The 26,587-nt window shown below is 39.7% G+C and overlaps 1 protein-coding gene and 1 pseudogene across 1 annotated transcript in view; both read right to left on the minus strand.

The window, feature by feature from the left end:
• Positions 1–3,561: 3,561 nt before the first annotated feature.
• The window catches only part of LOC123484522, a 31,606-nt pseudogene continuing 8,580 nt past the window's right edge, over positions 3,562–26,587 (minus strand).
• Positions 12,427–26,587, minus strand: part of LOC121536052 (glycerol kinase) — a 46,965-nt gene continuing 32,804 nt past the window's right edge. The window contains exon 20 of the mRNA XM_045214994.1: positions 12,427–12,434. Within this exon, the coding sequence (XP_045070929.1) occupies positions 12,427–12,434 (8 nt within the window). The remainder of the gene's footprint in view (positions 12,435–26,587) is intronic.

Here is a 26,587-nt window from a genome sequence, read left to right on the forward strand (position 1 = left end):
ACAATGGTTTGAAGAGAGTAAAAGGATGGTCTCACTTAAATTCACCTAGTCTTCAACTGTTTAAGCTACAAACACCAAACCAACTTTAAATGGTGCAGTCTGACTCAACTTAAGTTGCTTGTCAAAAGAGTTTTAATACTGTTTATACTTTTTTTTAAACTCTAACCATTTAAAATGTGCATAAAGACTCCATAGGCCACAATGGTAAATTTTTGGATTCACCACTTCTCTAAAAAGCGTTTAGGCTACAAACACCAAACCAACATTGAAATGTGCATACTGGCTCATCTTATGTAGCTTCAATATGCTCCCATTTATACTTTTAAAACCATAGAGCTTTCTGTACCACCATTTATTTCAATTGCTGAACGCAGACTTTAAACATTCTAAATTGAAATCACTGGTGCAGAACTATTACAATGTTCAAACTTAAACATTGAAAGCTTAAAACTATGATGCTATAGTACTCATACTACCCTACTATCCTAACCCACTATAACCCACTATAATAACTATATACTTAAAAAAACACCCCAAAATAGCTCACTTTATCTAACCCATAGGTCTAAGACAACCCTATTACAACCCCCAAAAATATAAATAACCTACCGAGACGTTGACCCCTGAAGGGAGCAGTATTCGATCAATAGGCTTGTTGTTCAGGCTGTTGTTGATAGGCTTGTTGTTCAGGCTGTTGTTTATTGGCTGGCTGTTCAAGCTGTTGTTCAGGCTGTTTATAGGTGTGTTGTTCAGGCTTGTTGTTCAGGCTGTTTATAGGCTTGTTGTTCAGGCTTGTTGTTCAGGCTTGTTGTTCAGGCTGTTTATAGGCTTGTTGTTCAGGCTGTTTATAGGCTTGTTGTTCAGGCTTGTTGTTTAGGCTTGTTGTTCAGGCTGTTTATAGGCTTGTTGTTCAGGCTGTTTATAGGCTTGTTGTTCAGGCTTGTTGTTCAGGCTGTTTATAGGCGTGTTGTTTATAGGCTTGTTGTTCAGGCTGTTTATAGGCTTGTTGTTCAGGCTTGTTGTTCAGGCTGTTGTTTATAGGCTTGTTGTTCAGGCTGTTTATAGGCGTGTTGTTGATAGGCTTGTTGTTCAGGCTGTTTATAGGCTTGTTGTTCAGGCTTGTTGTTCAGGCTGTTGTTGATAGGCTCCTAATGAGTTCAGGAAGCCAAGCTAGAGCTCTGTGAGACGATGGGGGCAGACTTTTTGATCAAGAGAGACCTTTAGAAAATATTCACATTTTCTCTAACACTAAACATACAAATATGCATTTTACAGTTATAAGGTGAAATCTAATAGTTAGTGGTTTTATAATTTGATTATGCTATATTTAGAAAGCATATGTCATTTTGAGCCTTATTCATACAGTTCTGTTGAATAGGAACTACAAAAGTCCTCAAAAGGGACTACACTTAAGCAATTTATAACTATTTTTACCAGAAAGGTGAAATGTTAACCTTTCTTTGAGTTTGCAGCATTACTTTTTCTTGTTTATGGCCCTCTTATGATAAATTATTATTTTTGGGGGATTACGTAAATGACATTTTCAATCACACTTAGTTACATTTATTATTATTACATTTAACTGGTTTTAAACAACAAGCCTTTCAGTGCCATACACGGTAACTGTAGGCAATCGTTTTGAAGGAATCTCCAGTTAAAAGGTATCTGTAGGAATATGGAAGATAATGTCATTATTAGACTTTTACATCACCAGGTCATTGTGGATTACTAAAGTATAATAACAAATCATGATAACATTGGATAAATATGTGCATGTGTAGCATGTGACAATAGAAGGATCATATCAAGGATAGCGTCACAAATGAATACATAAATACCACTTGAAGCTTGATGATGACTTGATCATTTGAATCAGCTGTGTAGTGCTAAGGCAAAAACAAAAATGTGCACCCCCTTTGAGTCCCCAGGACCAGGACTGAGAACAACTGCTTTTCATTGGGACCTCTTCATCTGCAGACAGGCTTTCACAGCTCTCTGTATCTGAGGACAGAAAACCACACAAGAAACAGACTAAATTATACAGCACTGAATATTATGTTCACTGTCCTCACTTCTAGGGACTGGAACTACACAAAAGTACCTGCCCTATCGAGAATAGCCTACTCTCTCACTTTGACAGATGGGGCTGCTATCCTTTCACCCTCCTCCACGGCTGTTAGCTAGCTACCTACAAATGCATTTGGAGTTTGTTTTTACAGTGATAAATATATCAAGATAGCTAGCTAATATTAAGTTAGGTAGCTGGTAAAATTTAATGAACTTAGCTAGCTATCTATACAGTATGTAAAGTTGGCTAGATAACTAGTTAGCTACGTTAGCAGCTCATTTGAGTTAGCCTGCACTGTAGCTAGTTAGCTAATAATACATTGTTTGTTTTATATTTTTGAAATGTATTCACTTACTTGAAAAGGTTCTCCCAGCCATGTGGATGATTGGAAACAGGGCAGCAAGGTTTGGTTGTTACCAGAACGATTTAGAGCAGATTACTATTTACCTGTGAATAACCAGACCTTCATACAAACTAGCTATGCTGATTTCTTGACGCACAATCGAACTAGCTGCTATATGCTGCCAAATGCTGCCAGCACGCCAACAATTGAGCCACTCAAGGCGGAGCTGAAGGGGCATGCGGGAGTTTACCGCATGCTAGTGTACACAGGGCATAACTCTTTCTTCAGTGCTTTACACTGAAATAATTGCTCTCTTTGCTTTACACTGAAATAATTGCTCTCTTTTATGTTCAGTGCTTTGGTGAACTATTAATGCACCGTAGGACTGTTTGACATTTTAGTTAAAGGAAGGTTGCTTGAATTTGTTTATTTATTATTGTTTGAACTGTATTGGTTTTGTGTGGGACTATTGACATTAGGCCAAGAAGATTTTTGGACATTTTAAGGCCTTTGTTTGTCTATGAACACACCCACACACACCCATTCATACCCCCTCACTCCTCCACTGAGAGGTAATACAGAATATTGAAAATTCTCTAAAGGTTTATGACTGGGTTCTTTCATGTCAATTGTTTCTATGAAGTTGCCTTTTGAATTGCTCTGCCATTATTCTTGTATGAGGTATTATTGGTTGGGTTACGTCCTGTGCTGTAACATATGTTTTATATGGTGTGTCTTAGCCAGTGGAGAGAAAGGATATCTGGCAAACAGGCTACCCTCTAGGTAGGCCGTCTCTTCTGCTGATGTGTGTGTCTGGTAGCAGTCCTCTTTCTATCCTCTTCTTTTCCTTAATACCTGCCTGCCGCCCGAATAAATATCTGTACCCCTCTCTAACAATACCGCTACAAAGTTTATCGACGAATAACAATGAAAAGAAAGGGTAAAAGGTCATTTTAAAAGTGCTTCCTGGTGCAAAATTATACAGAAAAATATTTGTTAAAGTGCGAGGCAGGGCATGCATCTATAAAATGAGATTTTAGTCAATGATGAGCTAATGCTCTTCCAATCTCGTCAACCACTAATCACATTTTAATGACTGTACAATAATCCGAATGACAAAAATCGCAAAAGCAATGAACTCATCCCCAAAAAAAATTACACATCGATTTTATTTTTTGGGGTACAAAAATAGTAATATACTGCAGTGCATTTATCATGACATTGGTCTCCATTTAAATAAATGCATATAGAAAGACGTATAGTCCCAGAATTGTTTTCTCATAAAAATACTTATTTACCAATGAATCCTCATGTCTACAAAAGGAAAGGAAAGCGTTGGGGTCAGCATCAACTGTCCATGTTAGGGTTGCATTGGGGTCAACATCAACTGTCCATGTTAGGGTTGCATTGGGGTCAACATCAACTGTCCATGTTAGGGTTGCGTTGGGGTCAGCATCAACTGTCCATGTTCTGGTTGCATTGTGGTCAGCTGCGACTGTCCACTGGGTCCAGAGAGAAGATGGTGCCCTCCAGGGTTAGTCCCATATTGAACCCCTCCTTCAGAAACACACACAACAAATAAATGAACATACAGGTCAGTGATCCAACCAGACACTACAGAAGTCTAGAGCAGTGTGTCCTATATAATGATGAATAACACTGTAATTACGGGGCAGTTTCCCAGACACAATCTCAATTGAGATTCTCAATAAACCTTGCTTTTCAATTCAGGACTATACTTCATCTATATTATGACAAAATCAAAATGATGGCTAATTGATAGGAAATTAGTAGGGCTAGCACCAGCAGGCTGGTAGCAAACATGGTAGGCTACAATCATACTGTATGTATGACAGTTTGCCTGTATGTACATCATAGATTTTTATGAGTGATGCAAACATTCAAACAGAGGCAGACCTCAGTGAAAATGTGAATGCATTTTTAATGGAAAAAAAAGATGTGATGGGCATTGTGGATTGTGAAGCATTCAGATGCATACATATAGATGAGAGTAAACTAACCGTCGCTGACGCTGCACAGTGAAGAGAGAGAGGGAGAGAATAAGATTATATACTGTAGGTTAGAGTAGGTTATAATCTAGTTAGATTATAATATATAGCTAGATTAACTGTAGGTTCATCATCTAGTTAGATTATATACTGTAGGTTAGAGTAGGTTATAATCTAGTTAGATTATAATATATAGCTAGATTAACTGTAGGTTCATCATCTAGTTAGATTATATACTGTAGGTTAGAGTAGGTTATAATCTAGTTAGATTATAATATATAGCTAGATTAACTGTAGGTTCATCATCTAGTTAGATTATATACTGTAGGTTAGAGTAGGTTATAATCTAGTTAGATTATAATATGTAGCTAGATTAACTGTAGGTTCATTATCTAGTTAGATTATATACTTAATATATGCTATTAAGGGATGGTAGTAAGATCAACTATAAATTCGTCATCACTGTTCTGAGAGACTCCTACTACTGATGACCAGATCCCATACACAAAAAAAAAAATGCACGCATGACTGTAAGTCGCTTTGGATAAAAGCGTCTGCTAAATGGCATATTATTTATTTATATTTACCAGAGAAACAAAGGCTGTGCCCCATTCTAAAAGGCAGAATCCATGTCGATTGGATCCCAGCCAGAGTATACAGTATTTGATCTAAATCAGCATAATGGTAGAGTGCTCTATATTTGTTCAGAGGCAATGCTATTATTTACACCAATGACTGAGCACATAATATGCCTGTGTACTTTGACGTTATAAGTAATATGCCTCTTATTAATGTAAATATATGAGCATTACAAAGCCTAGCTCAAGAAACACTGCTGTTCCTACAGTGAATGTACACACCTGCATTTCATCCAGCTTAGATTGGACGTCAGGAGGAAAGGCTGTTGTGTTGCAGACGAACGGATCAAAAGACTCCGCCCCCAAAATATCTGTTCCTGATGGAGGGGAGAGATGGAAGGATGAGGGAGCGAGAGAAGACAGGAGTTGAATCAGCATACTGTATGTGTGCAATTGTTAATTGAACAACTTGTATGTAATTGCATAAATACCAATACAGCAGTTTATCAATCAATTTCATTACGACATAATGTAAAAAGGAGTGTAGTGCAGCAGAGTAGTCACCTCTCTCTTTCAGGGAAACATGTGGAGGAGGTGGAGGAGGGGAAAAGGAGGGAGGAGGAGGAGGAGAGGACCCATTGATGGCAGGTTTCCTTGCCATAGGAGACCCTGAGGAGAATGGAACCATGTCGAAAACGTCCGTGGGGGGGAGGTCTGGATATGGTGCTCCATGCCTGAGGGGAGAGAACAACGAAATACAAAGATGTTGAATGGCAGCTGAATGTTATACTAAGGCTACAGTTATAAAACCAACACCAAACACACACAGAGAGAGACAGAGAGAGAGACCGAGAGAGAGAGACCGAGAGAGAGATACAGAGAGAGACAGAGAGACAGAGACAAAGAGTTACAGATAAAGCGAGGGAAAGAGAGACATAGACCTACGTTCTACACTTTCTAAAAATAAGGGCGCTTCTGTGATTCTATATAACCTTTGTATATGAAGTGAGCCATAGAACCCTTTGCTTCTATATAGCACAATTTCTTCTAGCAGTGTACTGTAGTAAGGAAAAGCAAAAGAGAGAGAGGTAGTTATTTACTCGCGGGCGAGGTAAGCAGCATCCATTATGCAGCGGTAGCCTGGGCTGGGCAGGTTTAGTGGGTGGAGGGGTTAGTAGACCAGCGGAGATGCTGGAGTCTGGAGAGCTGGCTGGGGTTAGAGCCACAGAGGACATCTCTAGAAAGGAAAGGGCGTTCAGGCTGACACTGTCACCCCAGAACATAGACGAGGGACTCGGCAGCATGTGGGCCTCATTAGAAGAGTTCAAATGCAAAAGCTGAGGAGAAATCAGCCAGAGAAAGAAGAAACAGGGGTAGAGATTTGTTATCACTGATGTCAGAAAGTAAGGTAAGCTATTGTTAAGGCGGACATTTCTAGCGCTTAGTGTGAGACAGAAACAGAACAAGCATGGAGACTGTTGGATTAGTAGCTAATCCTCCAATTTACGGCGAGCCTTGACAATCTGCCATGTGATCCTCTAGATCTTGAAGTCGATCTTTCAACTTGGAATTTTCAGTTTCCAGTTCCAGAATCTAAAGTCAACAAACACAAGTCAAGAGCATGATCGAAGAGGTCACATTTTGTCATGCATTTTTCATGCACTAGTTATCTCAGGATGTGGCACTACATTCCCCATGATTCAATAGTGCACCGTGGGGCTCTGATCTAAAGTAGTACACTGTAAAAGGAATGCAGACTTACTCTTTTCTGCAGACTGATGATCTGTTTCCTCACCTCCACGTCTTTCCCGCCAGACTCCAGGAACTTCCTGTATGCCAGGTCAAAGGCTCGACCAATGCTGAAGGTGATCTCCTCTGCCTGCAATCCAGTGCATCATGGGTATCCTTAAACATCTAGTGAATGTACCCTTTGACGTGTTGCACATATATAACATAGTACACAGTTTTCGGGGACCTTTTTTCGCTCTTGACCGCTTATTTTCAGAACTACTAGCTTAAAGGTATACAAAACCTCTAACATCTCTTTAAACCTGAAACAACTAGTTAGGATAAATTCATTAGTGCTACCAAACCACAGTGACCTCATACTATGGACTAACGTTTGATACATTTACATCTAAGGTTCATATAAGGTTATTATAACCTCTAAAGAATCCATATAAAACAAATGAAATACACAAACACTAAATTATATTTTCTTTCTTACACATTTTTCACTGTCGAACACATAACAGATGTGTTTTTTGGTCTCTGGCTCTGTGCAGATGAAGGTGAATATCCTCTTGTCTGTTTTGTCGTCCGCGCAGAAGGATATCCTATGAAGCTGACAGTTGTGCTGCACATCCTAAAATGAATGAAGATAAATGAGCTATATCTAATGCTACTAATAAAGAAAAACATTAAGACAAAGACAGGGACAGGTTTAGTAAGGGCTGACTGCTTGGTGAGTTTATTCTTTACAAATGACCCAAAGGTTCTGGCCTATTATAAGGACCTTAGTTGAACGTCTTCACAGTGGACTTACTCTGGTCTTGGGGTCTAATAATTTCACTCCGTAGATGGATACCTGCAGCTCCACCTTCGGTGTTTTGTGTCCCTCTGATTTCTTGATATGCCTTTGGAACTGCAGGATTGAAACGTCATACAGTACGTTATGAAATTGACAAATCTAAGGTCTTATAAAAATCATAGAATTGTTTGAGTACTGTGGGAATGTCTTAGGAACATACCTTTAGCTTTCTCACAGCCACCCTTACGACATCTGTGCCTTTTGGTTGGTCAACCTCTGTTACTCCAAGGAACTGCAACAGGATAAAAAGGCACATCATTTTCTGTCCAGCAGATGGTGCTCTTCACCTCTGTGAGCTCAACGCAGACAGAAGTTTAATTAGAAGATCCTACCTTGACATTGTACGCTATGTAATTCTTGGCCAAAGCCTCAGGGGGTGTCATCCCTCCAGATTTATCTGAAACAAACAACAAATGAATTAAGGTTAAAACCATACATAAATGTATTGAAATTTGACACAGAAAAAAAAGTAACATATTTGTTTCAGTTTTAAACATGCTTTGCCATCCAAGCCTTAAAACAGATACAGGATTAGAACAGCTCTGCACCGGGTTCCTCTCCCCCAGAAAGTGTCTGCAGCATCTACAAGCTACATAATTAGATAAACAAAGTGATGGTACAACAAACAATAAATTATATAAATATAGGTAACATTGACAATCGAAACCCAATGATGCATTTGCTGTGATTCTGTTAATCTTCATTAAAGCACCAACAAGAAGAGGAACTAGTATCTTGTATCAGGAGTTATCAACATGCCATCAATGATTAGTCCTATCTCTATGTTAACCTTCACATAACAGGTAAGCATAAACATAGCCATTTTTAGCATTGGCATTAGACCAGTGGCCCCACTGAGTTGAGTTCCCATCTCAAAGGCCATTGCTCCCCATGTGCTCAAGTCTTCCTTCCATATTCCATACAGAACCATGGGGATTACTGAAAGGTCACCCAGAGAGAGAATACAGATTTTACCTCCATGTAGAGGGATACATCAGGTAGTATTTTTATTTTATTTTTTTGGGGGGGGTAGATCAGCATTAATAGTGCAGATAGATTGTAACTTCTATCAATGTAATTGTCTGCATCACTTCCAATCCCCCATGTGTTTTTTTTCTCTCGCATACATACACATATATACATACACATATATACACATATACACACACACACACACATATATATATATATATATATAAATATATACACACATATACATGCATACATACATACATACACATACAGTTGAAGTCGGAAGTTTACATACACCTTAGCCAAATACAGTTAAACTCAGTTTCACAATTCCTGACATTTAATCCTAGTAAAACTTCCCTGTTTTAGGTCAGTTAGGATCACCACTTTATTTTAAGAATGTGAAATGTCAGAATAATAGTAGAGAGAATGATTTATTTCAGCTTTTATTTCTTTCATCACAGTCCAGTGGGTCAGAAGTTTACATACACTCAATTAGTATTTGGTAGCATTGCCTTTAAATTGTTTAACTTGGGTCAAACGTTTCGGGTAGCCTTCCACAAGCTTCCCACGATAAATTGGGTGAAATTTGGCCCATTCCTTCTGACAGAGCTGGTGTAATTGAGTCAGGTTTGTAGGCCTCCTTGCTCGCACACGCTTTTTTAGTTCTGCCCACAGATTTTCTATAGGATTGAGGTCAGGGCTTTGTGATGGCCACTCCAGTACCTTGACTTTGTTGTCTTTAAGCCATTTTGCCACAACTTTGGAAGTATGCTTGGGGTCACTGTCCATTTGGAAGACCCATTTGCGACCAAGCTTTAACTTCCTGACTGATGTCTTGAGATGTTGCTTCAATATATCCACATAATTTTCCTTCCTCATGATGCCATCTATTTTGTGAAGTGCACTAGTCCCTCCTGCAGCAAAGCACCCCTACAGCATGATGATGCCACCCCCGTGCTTCACGGTTGGAATGGTGTTCTTCGGCTTGAAAGCAGCCCCCTTTTTCCTCCAAACATAACTCTGGTCATTATGGCCAAACAGTTCTATTTTTGTTTCATCAGACCAGAGGACATTTCTCCAAAAAGTACGATCTTTGTCCCCATGTACAGTTGCAAACCGTAGTCTAGCTTTTTTATGGCGGTTTTGGAGCAGTGGTTTCTTCCTTGCTGAGCGGCCTTTCAGGTTATGTCGATATAGGACTTGTTTTCCTGTGGATATAGATACTTTTGTACCCGTTTCCTCCAGCATCTTCACAAGGTCCTTTGCTGTTGTTCTGGGATTGATTTGCACTTTTCGAACCAAAGTACGTTCATCTCTAGGAGACAGAACGCGTCTCCTTCCTGAGCGGTATGACGGCTGCGTAGTCCCATGGTGTTTATACTTGCATACTATTGTTTGTACAGATGAAAGTGGTACCTTCAGGCATTTGGAAATTGCTCACAAGGATGAACCAGACTTGTGGAGGTCTACAATTCTATTTCTGAGGTCTTGGCTGATTTCTTTAGATTTTCCCATGATGTCCATATAGGAGGGATACATCAGGTAGTATTAGTGTAACCTCCATATAGAGGGAGACATCAGGTAGTATTAGTGTAACCTCCATATAGAGGGATACATCAGGTAGTATTAGTGTAACCTCCATATAGAGGGATACATCAGGTAGTATTAGTGTAACCTCCATATAGAGGGACACATCAGGTAGTATTAGTGTAACCTCCATATAGAGGGATACATCAGGTAGTATTAGTGTAACCTCCATATAGAGGGACACATCAGGTAGTATTAGTGTAACCTCCATATAGAGGGATACATCAGGTAGTATTAGTGTAACCTCCATATAGAGGGATACATCAGGTAGTATTTGTGTAACCTCCATATAGAGGGACACATCAGGTAGTATTAGTGTAACCTCCATATAGAGGGAGACATCAGGTAGTGTTAGTGTAACCTCCATATAGAGGGATGCATAAGGTAGTATTTGGGGGGGTCTGGAAGTTGATCTGGAATGTTCATTAATGTAATGCAAATTAACATAATGGGGAAGCCAGAGAGTGGTGTTTGTGGTTCAGAGATAGAGAAAAGACGTCCAGTATGTGTGTTTCTGGAGGATAGCCCACAGCTCCATGGATCCTAACTATCTCACTTTGACGCTGATAACACACACTAACTACCAGGTATGGATTGAACAGCCACTCCTAATGAATAGTTCTCAGAAAATACTATCTTTTTTTCATTCACCTTGATTCAATCACATTCAGTGCCAATGTGTCTCTACATTTTACGACCAACAGGAAAGGCTGTAAAGACACAGCGTCCCAAATGAGACCCTATTCCCTATATAGTGCACAACTTTTGACCAGGGCCTATAGTGGCATCAGATGGTCTACATGTAAATCTGTCTCTGAGATGTAGATAGGAGACATCACAAATGGAAAAAATGAACAATAAAAGAAAACAAAAGCGTGTAACATAAAATGAGACTGTGGGAGAGTAACAATGTGTCTGCTAACTAATCCTGGAAATACTGTCAACACAATGGGGGTGAGTACTAACTGGATGGATGGGTAGAGACTGCTTTATGATCCAGTACATACACATTATTATGCATGTTTAAAAGCAGTAGCAGGAAAGTGAGGGGGCATTTGTAGAGTGGGGTTGACACAACAGAATATAATGTTCCTCACAGCATCCTAATGAAATATTCAGACCACCAAACCCAGCTACTGCTGCGTCTACTAAGTGAGATAAACTCTGGGCAGACGTTGGTGGTGTGGTAATTGTGGAGCATCGGAGGCCAGAGGCGGCATATATGCATGCATATTAGGAAAGGAGGAAAGTCACTAGTCTGATAAAACATCAGGTCAGAGACACCTGTATCAGCCCACTGACAGATGTATCCAGCCATGCCTAGAGAGAGAGAGAGAGCGAGAGAGAGCGCGAGAGAGAGAGAGAGAGAGAGAGAGAGAGGTCGTGTCTAGACTTGACAGTTCATGCAGCTTTTGTATTCTGATCATGGAATTCCGAACACGTCATGCGTCTACATTTAAACACGCGTTTTCTGGAGATTTGTGGGAGGAGTGCTGATGATGTCGCCCACTCTATGCGCTTTCGGTAGCCTGATTGCGTCCAGACTGAGGAGAAATCTGCACATAATGCATCCCTGACCACCTCCTGAAGTGGTCAGACAGATCTGAACACAATCAGACCACAAAGCAATTTTTGTGCATTTAGACCCGTCTTTTCAATGTGAGCTTCGTATTCTGATAGCAGAAGTCGCATGTAAGTGTCAAGTGTAGGCACGACCAGAGAAAGAGAAAGAGATACTAATGAAGAGATGAGAGGATTGAGACATTTGTTAATCAGGAATGAAATTGTAGGTAGGTACAAATTGCCTCTACTTTATGTTCTGTGATTAACCCTTAAATTGCATAAAGAACTACAACATGAAATGTCTCCACCCGCTGGACACAGACCTAATTTCAACGTGAAATCAACCCCAAAAATTCAGACAGGATTTAGGTTAAAAGTTGGACAAAAAAAAAAATGAAATTCCCTTACGTTGATTTCTTTTTGCAAATGCAGTTTTCCACTTTGATTCAACATCATCACATTGAATTTAATTTAAATGACGTTGAAACAACATTGATTCAACCAGGTCTTACCCAGTGGTTAAGTACTTGAGGTCAACCTGACTTTAGGTCAACATACTTTCAAAAGACAGGGCTGTGTAGGCATAGGAAACATGGTGCCCTTTCAGATGCAATCAATGAATACAGTGAGCTGTTACCTTTTCTCCTGTTGAAAGCTCGGTTCATACTGCGGTAGCTTCTATGGTGGTCCTGGGACTGGGGCTCTGCAGTGGATCAGGAGCCTGGAGCGAGAAAACACAACAACACAAAGTCAAGGTCAAGGACATTGAACAACTGATTGAGGGGCTGTGGGTTAGGGGACGGCTGGGGGAGAGAGTGATCAGCGTCCCAAATAGCCCCCTATTCCCTATATAGTGCACTACTTTTGACCAGAGCCCTATAGCCCCTGGTCAAAAGCAGTACACTACATCGGGAATAGGGGGCTATTTGGGACGCAACAGAGAGATCCATCTGTATTGTCTTGGCTAACTGGTGCAGTGAGAGATCAATGTGAAGCTAAATGACTGGAGACCGGAGCTAGATTGAGGTTTGGTATGGTGTTGGGTAAAGGAAACAGGAGCTAGACTGAGGTTTGGTATGGTGTTGGGAGGTAAAGGAAACATGGGGTGGAGACAGAGGAGAGGACTATTGTGATCTTCATTCACATGGATGCACCTAGTGGTAAACTACACACAAAAACACACAAACACACTATTGAGCAGATGGAATAATATATGCAATACATTTCTTTCAATATATTTCTGCTTCTACCAAAAACAAAATGTTCAGCCTTTAGAATGCATTCCTCTACAGCGTTATCCGGATCAAATAATTCAAACCATGCTAAGCTTCAGCCAGCGCTTGACTTAAACAGTCATGCCTTAAACCCAGTCATCCCACAGGAAAACAACAATATCCCTTTGTTAACACAGTTACAATAATAAACATGTTGCCTTGAGTAACACTAGTGAACAGTCTGCTTGTGGACGTAGCCTGTTCCACATCACCAGACCAGTTCATTTCAGTTCAAAAGATTAGGTCAGAGGTTTCTAGAACCTTTCATGATTTCACTTCCCTATATGACAAAGTCATGAGACGTGAACCAGTGAGGCTTGGTGATGACTAAGCTGAACTGTCTCTCACACCATGGACGTTACCATCAAAGTTACCAAAGGTACAACCAAGGCCACTATCATGTTCAGTATAACTTCTTAGTGGAAAATCCCTATATCCTTCTAGCCATAAACTCTTTTGTAACTGGAATGTCTTCCTATATTCCTCACTAACTACAGCTTCTTAGCCTGATGGAGATAAAAGGCTAGAAGGCTGAAAACGCTGCAAGTAGCTTGAGTATTCTCAATGTACTGCCACATTCCTCACATCTTAGGACGGAGATTTCTGAGAGCTATGGCTGTAGGATCTTTATTTGAGCCAGTTTGCTACAGCAGGAAAATAATCCTGCAGCAACAGGAAATGTGAAGTATCATGTGGATCCTAATTAATGGACATTTTCTAGGGGGTTGATGTAAAGGAAAATCAAAGTGGAAATGACAAAACTTCAGAAGCCTTTTTTAACCTCAAATAGACTACAAGTTGAAAATGTCCTACAATGCAGGAAAGTTATCCTGCAACAGGGTGATCAAATGAACATCCTACATCTGTATGCAGTTAAGACATTTCATAGTTCATATGGTTTCTCCTCCATCTTCTTAGACAGAGAAAAGTATTTCCTCCCTGAAACTAAAACTGTCACCAACCTCTGTGATATGACCGCATTCTTTTATTTAATTACACTTTTTTTTTTTTTCATGGCACAGATAAATAGACAGGTTTAACAACAATGTCTAATGTATGTGTTATATTACTTATGTATAAGCAGCTTTGTTTTGGTCTTGTAGGGACATAATCTAACAGGGTCTGAGATGAAGAATTAAGGCCAACACAGTTGGAATCAAAATCACAACATGGACTTAAGCTCCACGGGCTAGAATCAATGCATGGTCTAACAATGGACACAAAGGAGCCAAAACATTGATTTTGAACAAGAATAGTGACGGCTAAAGAACATACATTGTCATAGGGTCAAGGGTCAGTTATTGTCATTTCATTCAATGGGTGACATCATCATCACAGTTGATTGTTCTTGGTGAGACTACACCCTATGTAAAAATGGCTGTAGCCAAGACAACATGCCATATTGTAGATATTCTTGTCATGAAAAACATATACAGAAGTTTCAAAAATACACTTATTGCAGATTGAGTGAATTGTACACCGTAAGAAATTCAGTTAAAGGCCACGGGAAGAAATGAATGAACCATCATTACACGCATACAAAGAGGCAACCTCAGAAATCATTGTCATCAATTCAATAAAATGTCAGTCATACACTGACAATCCAACACCATATAAACCCATAAGGATCCATTAAACTTGACATTCATCATGCACTTCCATTGACATTTGTCTCAAAGTAGCAATATCCATGCTCTCAAAACCTTACAGAGTGAATTACTCCCATACCGATAGCAAGACTTTCAATTTACATGCTGGTTTTATCAAGAAAAAATACTTTAATGCGGCACATGGACTATAATGGAAGTGTAATTAGATTTCTATAGATACATGGTAACACCAGAGAAATTTAAATTGAAAATACTACAGACAGGAAGACATTTTAAAGTTATGAGAAACAAATGAAGGATGGGTAAGAGAAAAAAATAAAAGAGTGACTTCTTCCTTCAGGAACCAATCTTATTTAAATGTCTTCTATTATAGGGACCCATGGATCAAATCTCCACGCTGCACAGGGAATTTCAATTTGAGGGAACTTATTTTGTTGGTGGCTGAGTTTAGTCTGTCCTCAGTCAGAATAAAACAGGGCCAGGGTGATTGAGGCTAGGGTGATTGAGGCTGTCACATAGCAACCATTACAGTTTAAAATAATTGGCCGTACACGGCACCAATGACTGCAAGAAATGTCAAAAGACAATCCTGCAAACCAAGGCAAGCTTAGAATTCGTTTTCTCAAAACTAGGAAGTGTAAAATGTGATGTGTTATGTGGTGCATGAAAACCCATGACATGCATAGTTAGAAAACCAATTGACAGAATTGAAGAGAATTTATGGACATTGGTTGGTTTTCTCAAACACTTTTCACCTATTTGTGCAATTAGTCATCAAGAAAATGTTCTCACGTAGGCACAGATCCTAAATTCCACTTGGGTCAAATGTATATTTAGTCTCCCATTGACATCAATGCATGACTAGGTGAACATTCAGCTGATGTGGAAGTTAGGATCCACCCAAATGATGATCCACTTCCTGGAAACTAATGTGTGCCCTAGGAAGACACAACAACAGTGTGTGTCCATCAGGGACCCATTACAACTAATGTAGGCTATTAGATTCACAGCTACTCCCAGAGAGAAGGAGGTACTCAGAACCACCTTAAAGGGGCAATCTGCTGTTGAAACAATAACAAAGCGGTTACCCAACCACTGTTTTGGTAAAAGGCTGAGGGATAGGGCTGGAAAAATGTAATCACTCTCAAATTCATAGAGCTAGGACTGACCATTCATGATATAAAAATTATAGTTTTAATCATGTTTTGAGGCTATACAGTGTTTGTTAACATTTACATTGTTTACAAACTTTGGAGTAAAACAAGTTAATATTCTGGCTACTTATGGGGTACAACAGTTGAACTAAGCCGATGAGGCATTTATAAGTTATATTCTTTGACAATCAATGGGTATACATCATTAATTTATAAGTCCAAAAATTGATGTAGCAACTGCTGATTGCCCCTTTAACTAACCTATTTTACTCTGCTCCTTCATTAGCCAGATTAGAATAGCATTCATACTACTTACTTAGACTGCGTCTCAAATGGCACCCTATTCCTTATATAGTGCACTACTTTTGACCAGAGCCCTATGAGACACAGCCTTACTTTACTCATGGGGAATTTCCAAATCCGATTGGCAGTTTCAAGTGCCGGGCGCAAGGCGGCGAGGAGGGTGTTTCAAACACTTCTCTACGGCCCGTTTTCTTTTCCCTTTGCCTTTCAATGGTTGTCATGGCGAGGAGGGAGGAGGAAGAGGGGAAGTGTATTTCTGTTGTTTTGGGGTAGCCTGTGCATATTGCCTTTATGCCCTGCTATGTGAAGTTGATTTGAGGCCATGACTGATGTCTGCCGCTCTCAAAGTTCTTGAGCTAGTTGTTTCATTGCTTTGTAGAGAATTGTGTGTGTGTATGTGTGTGTTGTGTGTGTGTGTATGTGTGTGTTGTGTGGTGTGTGTATTGTGTGTGTGTGTTGTGTGGTGTGTGTGTGTTGTGTGTGTGTGTGTGTGTTGTGTGGTGTGTGTATTGTGTGTGTGTGTGTGTGTGTTGTGTGTGACGACAAGACAAAGCACTCTAGTATAATGAGCAGGTCTATAAATCTCACTGAGTGATTCCCGGTGAACCGTTTAAGGGTTTAAACCCTTTTTTATAATTTCACTCTAATCTTCATGGCTGTTTTTGCATGATAAGGACTTTTATCCGCGGAACGCCAGACCAAGACATTCACAATGTGACCATATTTTACTGTCAAGCATTGATTTCCTAGAGGTGTTGGTTCTCCCAGAGGCTGAGAAAATACAAGCCCTCGAGGGCAAGGACAGACTAAACTAAGTTTAGAACTGTGGTCCTGCATTTTACTTCCAGGGAAAACAAACAAACAAACAAACAAACAAACAAACAAACAAACAAACAAACAAACAAACAAACAAACAAACAAACAAACAAACAAACAAACAAACAAACAAACAAACAAACAAACAAACAAACAAACAAACAAACAAACAAACAAACAAACAAACAAAGAAAGAAAAGAAAGAAAGAAAAGAAAGAAAGAAAGAAAGAAAGAAAGAAAGAAAGAAAGAAAGAAAGAAAGAAAGAAAGAAAGAAAGAAAGAAGAAAGAAAGAAAGAAAGAAAGAAAGAAAGAAAGAAAGAAAGAAAGAAAGAAAGAAAGAAAGAAAGAAAGAAAGAAAGAAAGAAAGAAAGAAAGAAAGAAAGAAAGAAAGAAAGAAAGAAAGAAAGAAAGAAAGAAAGAAAGAAAGAAAGAAAGAAAGAAAGAAAGAAAGAAAGAAAGAAAGAAAGAAAGAAAGAAAGAAAGAAAGAAAGAAAGAAAGAAAGAAAGAAAGAAAGAAAGAAAGAAAGAAAGAAAGAAAGAAAGAAAGAAAGAAAGAAAGAAAGAAAGAAAGAAAGAAAGAAAGAAAGAAAGAAAGAAAGAAAGAAAGAAAGAAAGAAAGAAAGAAAGAAAGAAAGAAAACAAAACACACAAACAAAGAAAGAAAGAAAGAAAGAAACAAACAAAGAAGATGGAAAAAATGAAAGAAAGAAAGAAAGGAGATGGAAAAAATGAAAGAACTTTGCAAGTTCAGTACTCTCTGAGAAACATTTGTCAAAGCCAAAGAAGATGGCACTGTTAAGAATGAGTCCTTATTTTTCTAACTGAGGGAGAAGATATCCCAGCTATGCCATTACTATAAGACGTATTCTGCTCCTTGAACTTGGTATGAATGTAGCACATACTGTACCAGACTGCCATTAAATAAAGACCTGTATGTAGGATCTTACATTTGAGCGCGTTTGCTAAAGCAGGAAAAATAATCCTGCAGCAAGAGGAAATGTGAATTATATTGTGGATTATAATTCATGGATATATTTGTAGGGTTTGATCAATTTAAAGTCTGAAATTTCAAAGGGGAAATTACTAACTTCAGAAGCCTTTAAAAACCTCAAATACGCTGCATTGGAGGAAAGGGGTGATAAAATTACGATCCTGCATCTGTAGTACATACTGCGCTATGTGAACAATCATTGAAAATTACAGGACTAAAGAATACATACTAACGGATGCACTCAAGACTCAGAGCTCCATTTGGAATAACAATACTGTGTTACCTGTCCTTTACACACGCAATATGGTTTCAATTTCATGTAGAAGAACAGGAGTGGTTCTGTACCTTCATGAAATGTTCAGGGAAAAACATGTTGTGCCGAGAGGAAGAATAGTGGACCTTACTGATTTGGGTTTGTGTGCATGGAACACATTTTTATATTGGATAAGCTAGGATCTAATCATTTGCATCTACAGTTGAAGTCGGAAGTTTACGTACACTTAGGTTGGAGTCATTAAAACTAATTTTTCAACCACTCCACAAATTTCTTGTTACCAAACTATAGTTTTGGCAAGTCGGTTAGGATATCTACTTTGTGCATGACACAAGTAATTTTTCCAACAATTGTTTACAGACAGATTATTTCACTTATAATTCACTGTATCACAATTACAGTGGGTCAGAAGTTTACATACACTAAGATGACTGTGCCTTTAAACAGCTTGGAAAATTCCAGAAAATGATGTCATGGCTTTAGAAGCTTCTGATAGGCTAATTGACATCATTTGAGTCAATTGGAGGTGTACCAGTGGATGTATTTCAAGGCCTACCGTCAAACTCAGTGCCTCTTTGCTTGACATCGTGGGAAAATCAAAAGAAATCAGCCAAGACCTCAGAAAAGAAATTGTAGACCTCCACAAGTCTGGTTCATCCTTGGGAGCAATTTCCAAACGCCTGAAGGTACCACTTTCATCTGTACAAACAATAGTACGCAAGTATAAACACCATGGAACCACGCAGCCGTCATACCGCTCAGGAAGAAGACGCGTTCTGTGTCCTAGAGATGAACGTGCGTTAGTGCGAAAAGTGCAAATCAATCCCAGAACAACAGCAAAGGACCTTGTGAAGATGCTTGAGGAAAAAGGTACAAAAGTATCTATATCCACAGTAAAAAGAGTCCTATATCGACATAACCTGAAAGGCAGCTCAGCAAGGAAGAAGACACTGCTTCTAAACCGCCATAAAAAAGCCAGACTACGGTTTGCAACTGCACATGGGGACAAAGATCTTACTTTTTGGAGAAATGTCCTCTGGTCTGATGAAACAAAAATAGAACTGTTTGGCCATAATGACCATCATTATGTTTGGAGGAAAAAGGGGATAGCTTGCAAGCCGAAGAACACCATTCCAACCGTGAAGCACGGGGGTGGCATCATCATGCTGTGGGGGTGCTTTGCTGCAGGAGGGACTGCTGCACTTCACAAAAAAGATGGCATCATGAGGAAGGAAAATTATGTGGATATATTGAAGCAACATCTCAAGACATCAGTCAGGAAGTTAAAGCTTGGTCGCAAATGGGTCTTCCAAATGGACAATGACCCCAAGCATACTTCCAAAGTTGTGGCAAAATGGCATAAGGACAACAAAGTCAAGGTATTGGAGTGGCCATCACAAAGCCCTGACCTCAATCCTACAGAAAATGTGTGGGCAGAACTGAAAAAGTGTGTGCGAGCAAGGAGGCCTACAAACCTGACTCAGTTACACCAGCTCTGTCAGGAGGAATGGGCCAAAATTCACCCAACTTATTGTGGGAAGCTTATGGAAGGCTACCTGAAACGTTTGACCCAAGTTAAACAATTTAAAGGCAATGCTACCAAATACAAATTGAGTGTATGTAAACTTCTGACCCACTGGGAATGTGATGAAAGAAATAAAAGCTGAAATAAATCATTCTCTCTACTATTAATCTGACAATTCACATTCTTAAAATAAAGTGGTGATCCTAACTGACCTAAGACAAGGAATTTTTACTAGGATTAAATGTCAGGAATTGTGAAAAACTGAGTTTAATTGTATTTGGCTAAGGTGTATGTAAACTTCCGACTTCAACTGTAAATTGCTCCACGGATTCAAACATGAAGTATAATAGGTTATGCAATATTTATATATACAGTAGTGTATTATAGTATAATATAGAGTAGAGAGTATAAAGCCCCCTGACAGCCATTGTCACATTTTTCTATAAACAATACAGATGGAGTAATAGTATTTTCTCCCTTTCTCTCCCAGGGAAAATAACACCCATGAAATCCCAGCTGAGATTTGGCTCCTGGAACATTTTTCCTTCCATTAGAATCTAATGTGCATCACCACAGCAACCTGACATCCCATAATACAACAGTAAATGGCTTAACCATTTTCCCTTATAGATAGATATTCAACCAATGAACATACAGAAACAAATAGGACAGAACTTGAAGATGGAGGGGGGAGAATAAGAGGAGAAGAGGGAGATATGAGAGAGCAGGGGGAGAGAAAGAGAGATGAGGAACAGAGAGAGGGAGGGAGGGAGGGAGGGATGAGGAACAGAGAGAGGGAGGGAGGGAGGGAGGGAGGGAGGGAGGGAGGGAGGGAGGGAGCCAACATCCCAGCTCAACCCTAACCCTAACCCTAGCTTCATGTCCACACACCCAGCTCAACCCTAACCCTAACCCTAGCTTCATTTTCACACCCCAGCTCAGCCCTAACCCTAACCCTAGCTTCATGTCCACACCCCAGCTCAACCCTAACCCTAGCTTCATGTCAACATCCCAGTTCAACCCTAACCCTAGCTTAATGTCCACACCCCAGCTCAACCCTAACCCTAACCCTAGCTTCATGTCCACACCCCAGCTCAACCCTAACCCTAGCTTCAACTTTCCTTTCCTCAATGATCCCTTTCTCTTACAATGATTGTGCATTGATTCATAAGCCACCTTAAACATTGACAAATGATAAGTAAGCTATTCAAAACAGGATTTGTGATCATGTCAAGAGTGTCAGAAAAAGTGTCTGGATATGTAGAGACTGACCTATATTTCCACTGTGAAGCACTGTTAATAACACAGTAAGCACACTGAGCACAGTGGGGGGGACACACCAAACAATGAAAACAATGTTTTTCTTGCCTTTGTTTACAAATATAGGTCCATTATCTTGACGGATGCTGTTATTTCTGTTGTTATACGTGAATATATAGTACTTGTATTGTTGTATTGTATGTAGCCTATTTAGGGGGATTCTATTACATGTTTATTATCCAAACTGTAATATTTCCTCATTAATATTCAATTCTGATTTAAGCTTTGAGGAGACAACTCAATATGCCAGACGTATCATACCTGTCTTGTCTAGATGAACAATAAAAAGGACTCTAGAGTAAGGTAGAACTGTGAGGGTAAACTTGGGATATATACAGTGGGGAAAAAAAAGTATTTAGTCAGCCACCAATTGTGCAAGTTCTCCCACTTAAAAAAGATGAGAGAGGCCTGTAATTTTCATCATAGGTACACGTCAACTATGACAGACAAAATGAGAAAAAAAATCCAGAAAATCACATTGTAGGATTTTTAATGAATTTATTGGCATATGATGGTGGAAAATAAGTATTTGGTCAATAACAAAAGTTTCTCAATACTTTGTTATATACCCTTTGTTGGCAATGACACAGGTCAAACGTTTTCTGTAAGTCTTCACAAGGTTTTCACACACTGTTGCTGGTATTTTGGCCCATTCCTCCATGCAGATCTCCTCTAGAGCAGTGATGTTTTGGGGCTGTCGCTGGGCAACACAGACTTTCAACTCCCTCCAAAGATTTTCTATGGGGTTGAGATCTGGAGACTGGCTAGGCCACTCCAGGACCGTGAAATGCTTCTTACGAAGCCACTCCTTCGTTGCCCGGGCGGTGTGTTTGGGATCATTGTCATGCTGAAAGACCCAGCCACGTTTCATCTTCAATGCCCTTGCTGATGGAAGGAGGGTTTCACTCAAAATCTCACGATACATGGCCCCATTCATTCTTTCCTTTACACGGATCAGTCGTCCTGGTCCCTTTGCAGAAAAACAGCCCCAAAGCATGATGTTTCCAACCCCATGCTTCACAGTAGGTATGGTGTTCTTTGGATGCAACTCAGCATTCTTTGTCCTCCAAACATGACGAGTTGAGTTTTTACCAAAAAGTTATATTTTGGTTTCATCTGACCATATGACATTCTCCCAATCCTCTTCTGGATCATCCAAATGCACTTCAGACGGGCCTGGACATGTACTGGCTTAAGCAGGGGGACACGTCTCGCACTGCAGGATTTGAGTCCCTGGCGGCGTAGTGTGTTACTGATGGTTGGCTTTGTTACTTTGGTCCCAGCTCTCTGCAGGTCATTCACTAGGTCCCCCCGTGTGGTTCTGGGATTTTTGCTCACCGTTCTTGTGATCATTTTGACCCCATGGGGTGAGATCTTGCGTGGAGCCCCAGATCGAGGGAGATTATCAGTGGTCTTGTATGTCTTCCATTTCCTAATAATTGCTCCCACAGTTGATTTCTTCAAACCAAGCTGCTTACCTATTGCAGATTCAGTCTTCCCAGCCTGGTGCAGGTCTACAATTTTGTTTTTGGTGTCCTTTGACAGCTCTTTGGTCTTGGCCATTGTGAAGTTTGGAGTGTGACTGTTTGAGGTTGTGGACAGGTGTATTTTATACTGATAACAAGTTCAAACAGGTGCCATTAATACAGGTAACGAGTGGAGGACAGAGGAGCCTCTTAAAGAAGAAGTTACAGGTCTGTGAGAGCCAGAAATCTTGCTTGTTTGTAGATGACCAAATACTTATTTTCCACCATAATTTGCAAATAAATTCATTAAAAATCCTACAATGGGATTTTCTGGATTTTTTTTCCTCAATTTGTCTGTCATAGTTGACATGTACCTATGATGAAAATTACAGGCCTCTCTCATCTTTTTAAGTGGGAGAACTTGCACAATTGGTGGCTGACTAAATACTTTTTTTCCCCACTGTATAGCTCTGTATTTCTCCACACAATATACTTCTATTTTCCTTATAAACTCACTGTAAGATAAATGACCTGGTGAAGCTACAGTTTATCTCTGTGCCTACATAATACAGCGTTGGTTGCTTCCTTTGTCTTCTCCAGCCACAATGCATTTCCAGGGCACATTTACCACAGAGATGACAGCTTTATTATTCCATCATATCTCGGTAATGCAGGTCCTTCCCGCTCCAGCCGAATATCGATCATGCATAAACTCACCACACTGGTCAGCGAGACGACAGGTAAATACAAACGATTGAAAAGCAGGAGCGAGAGAGAATCCCCTACTGGCCTGTACGTATGCTACAGTTTTACTGTAGTGTAGACATTTACAATGCAGCAGTAGGAACAAGACAGAAACCCAGAGTGGGAAGGACTGCAACATTGAACTCCTAATGGATGCCAAGGCTCCAACTATAGCCCTATTCCAGCCCCTGCTATCTAGCTTCTGCACAAACACCAAGCTCAACCAAACCCGTTACCACTACAATCACACAGCAGATTCCATAAACAAGGCTTCCACTGGCCTGAACAGTCACACATTCCAAATCCAACAATGCCTTAGAACCCTGCGGATTCCACGCTAGAATCCACTGACAGACAACAGCCAATGAGATCAAAGGAGAAGGGCTCTGTCTGAGCAGTGTTCTGTGTTTTCTGTTGGACATACTGTACCACATGTAGTGTCCATGCACTGAAAACACACACTATTTCCATCAGCCCATTCGATGGTACAGTTAGTAGTGGGCAGTGGATGTCATGTTCATGTTCATTTAGTGAAAACCAAGAGCAAGAGCAAATAGCCTACAAGAAGTGATGACTAACTACACTACCAGGCAAAAGTTTGGACACACCTACTCATTCAAGGGTTTTTCTTTATTTGTACTCTTTTTTACATTGTAGAATAATAGTGAAGACATCAAAACTATGAAACAACACATATGGAATCATGTAGTAACCAAAACAGGGTTAAACAAATCTAAATATATTTTATATTTGAGATTCTTTAAATAGCCATCCTTTCCCTTGATGACAGCTTTGCACACTCTTGGCATTCTGGTACTGTATGTGTCCATTAGCCTACACGTTTTTCTGCCAATTTAGCATCCCACCAAATGTAAGACCCTACGCCTACTCCCTAAAAAAAGCGGATTGAGGGTAGGGAACATGGATCAAAAAAGCATGTGCTTGCCTTGGGCTTTGTTCAAAATATCAACCATTTTTTATATGACAGCGGTTCCACACGTCGCAGTGACGCAAGTTGCGTGGGAAAAATATTATTTGTGTTTTATTCAGTTATATTTCATTATATTCTTACTACAAAATATATGTGTGTTGACTGTGATCGGGTAGGTGTGTCTTGTCTATTTAATGAACAAAATAATGAACTATTGATTTCATTCATTTGGACGTTACAAACTCAAAATATGCCATTCTATTGTTTTGAAAATACATTTTATTAGTCTTATGTTTCTTAGGATCTGCCTAAACAAATTCATAATGGATTTCTTTTTGATGGTGTATATTCAATGGATTTATTAAAATAGATGCCCACTCACATCTGCACAGCACTACACCAGTCGTTACTGCACCCGAGGTATAAAAGGTGTATGCAGATAAGAATGTGGTAAAAATGGGCCTGTTTGTAAGAGGTTCATATAAACCTTGCCCAATTACGTTCTACAGATAAAATACCTTAAATCCTATGTGAAAGCAGTATGAGACTACTAAATCATTGTGAAACATTACCAAGCCACTGATATCCAATATCCAAGTGTGAGCCCTTGATGTTGACCATTAACTGGATCAAGCACACAGACAGACCATGCATGATAAGATAGATTTTATATCCTGCTGTAGACAGGCGTATGGGATATTGGTGGAAATCAGACCCAAGTCCCATTTCTGTCAGCCTCCATCCCCGGAAATCCCTTCCTGTTTCTCCAACACAAAAGGAAATTGCACAACACGCTCACCGCCCAGTCTAAAACAAGCATTGTAATTGCTGAGATACTGATCTGGTGTATCACGTAATGTCCTATTTTATTAACAGAATAACAGATCTAATCATTCGTTAATACAAATACAGCACTGCGGAGTCATTTGATCTATTTTAGACCTGCCCATACCTCAACATTACCCTGGTCTGTGTCCACACACTGCCAAGCTATGGCTATTGAAGTGCACCCTCAGTGGTTTTCTGTGGTGCAGTGGTCCCCACCCAGTGTTGCAAAGCAAACCGAGGTACATATTAATGCCCATGATTTTGGAATGAGATGTTTTATGAGCAGGTGTCCACACACTTTTGGTCATGTAGTGCATGTGCCTGTGTCATGAGGGGAATGTGACTCTAAAGTCATAAGACTGAACACTCCTGGCCCATCTCATTCTTCAGAGAGAGAACAACACATTGAACTGATCCTTGATCATTTTTCTCTACCCAGATCCCAACCTTAAGCCCTCCTCGCTCCTCAGGCAGAGGGGAATCCAATCAGTGCACTCTGGTCTAAGGTCAGCTTTTTCCCAATCCTTAAAAGTTCAACATTCCTAGGTCGTCATATGTGCTTCAAAGAGAAGTTGCACGCTAATGCACTGGTCTTGGATCAGAGCCCCCCCTGCCGAGATCCTACCTTCAACCACTGGGGGCTAAATCTAAATATAGCCTATCCCTGGAGAACTACTGCAACACTGGATGAAATATCATAGTACTTGGGAGTCTGAAGTACAATGTCTGGTCCCTTAGGGTTCCTTTTTGGAACACTAGTACATCATATTCACATGACTCAGCTCAAGGGGTGAACTTATTTTGTTCCTCTTCCCTGAGTGCCCTAGAGAAGTGATCCATAGTGCTCTGCCATCCATCTTGCTGGCCATATCTCCATTTGAAGAACCTCTTCACTATCTGATGCAGGGGTAGAGAGTGTTTCAAAGAAAAAGTAGGTATTCATCATGATACTGAAGAAACTAGAGTAACAGTCTGGTTAGGATCATCTTGATACTGAAGAAACTAGATAAATATTACTCTGGTTAGGATCATCTTGATACTGAAGAAACTAGATAAATATTACTCTGGTTAGGATCATCTTGATACTGAAGAAACTAGAGAAATATTACTCTGGTTAGGATCATCTTGATACTGAAGAAACTAGAGCAATATTACTCTGGTTAGGATAATCTTGATACTGAAGAAACTAGAGCAATATTACTCTGGTTAGGATCATCATGATACTGAAGAAACTAGAGCAATATTACTCTGGTTAGGATCATCTTGATACTGAAGAAACTAGAGCAATATTACTCTGGTTAGGATCATCTTGATACTGAAGAAACTAGAGCAATATTACTCTGGTTAGGATCATCATGATACTGAAGAAACTAGAGCAATATTACTCTGGTTAGGATCATCATGATACTGAAGAAACTAGAGCAATATTACTCTGGTTAGGATCATCATGATACTGAAGAAACTAGAGCAATATTACTCTGGTTAGGATCATCATGATACTGAAGAAACTAGAGCAATATTACTCTGGTTAGGATCATCTTGATACTGAAGAAACTAGAGCAATATTACTCTGGTTAGGATCATCATGATACTGAAGAAACTAGAGCAATATTACTCTGGTTAGGATCATCTTGATA

The sequence above is a fragment of the Coregonus clupeaformis genome, unplaced genomic scaffold, assembly GCF_020615455.1.
Source record: "Coregonus clupeaformis isolate EN_2021a unplaced genomic scaffold, ASM2061545v1 scaf0348, whole genome shotgun sequence".
Taxonomy (NCBI): Eukaryota; Metazoa; Chordata; class Actinopteri; order Salmoniformes; family Salmonidae; genus Coregonus; species Coregonus clupeaformis.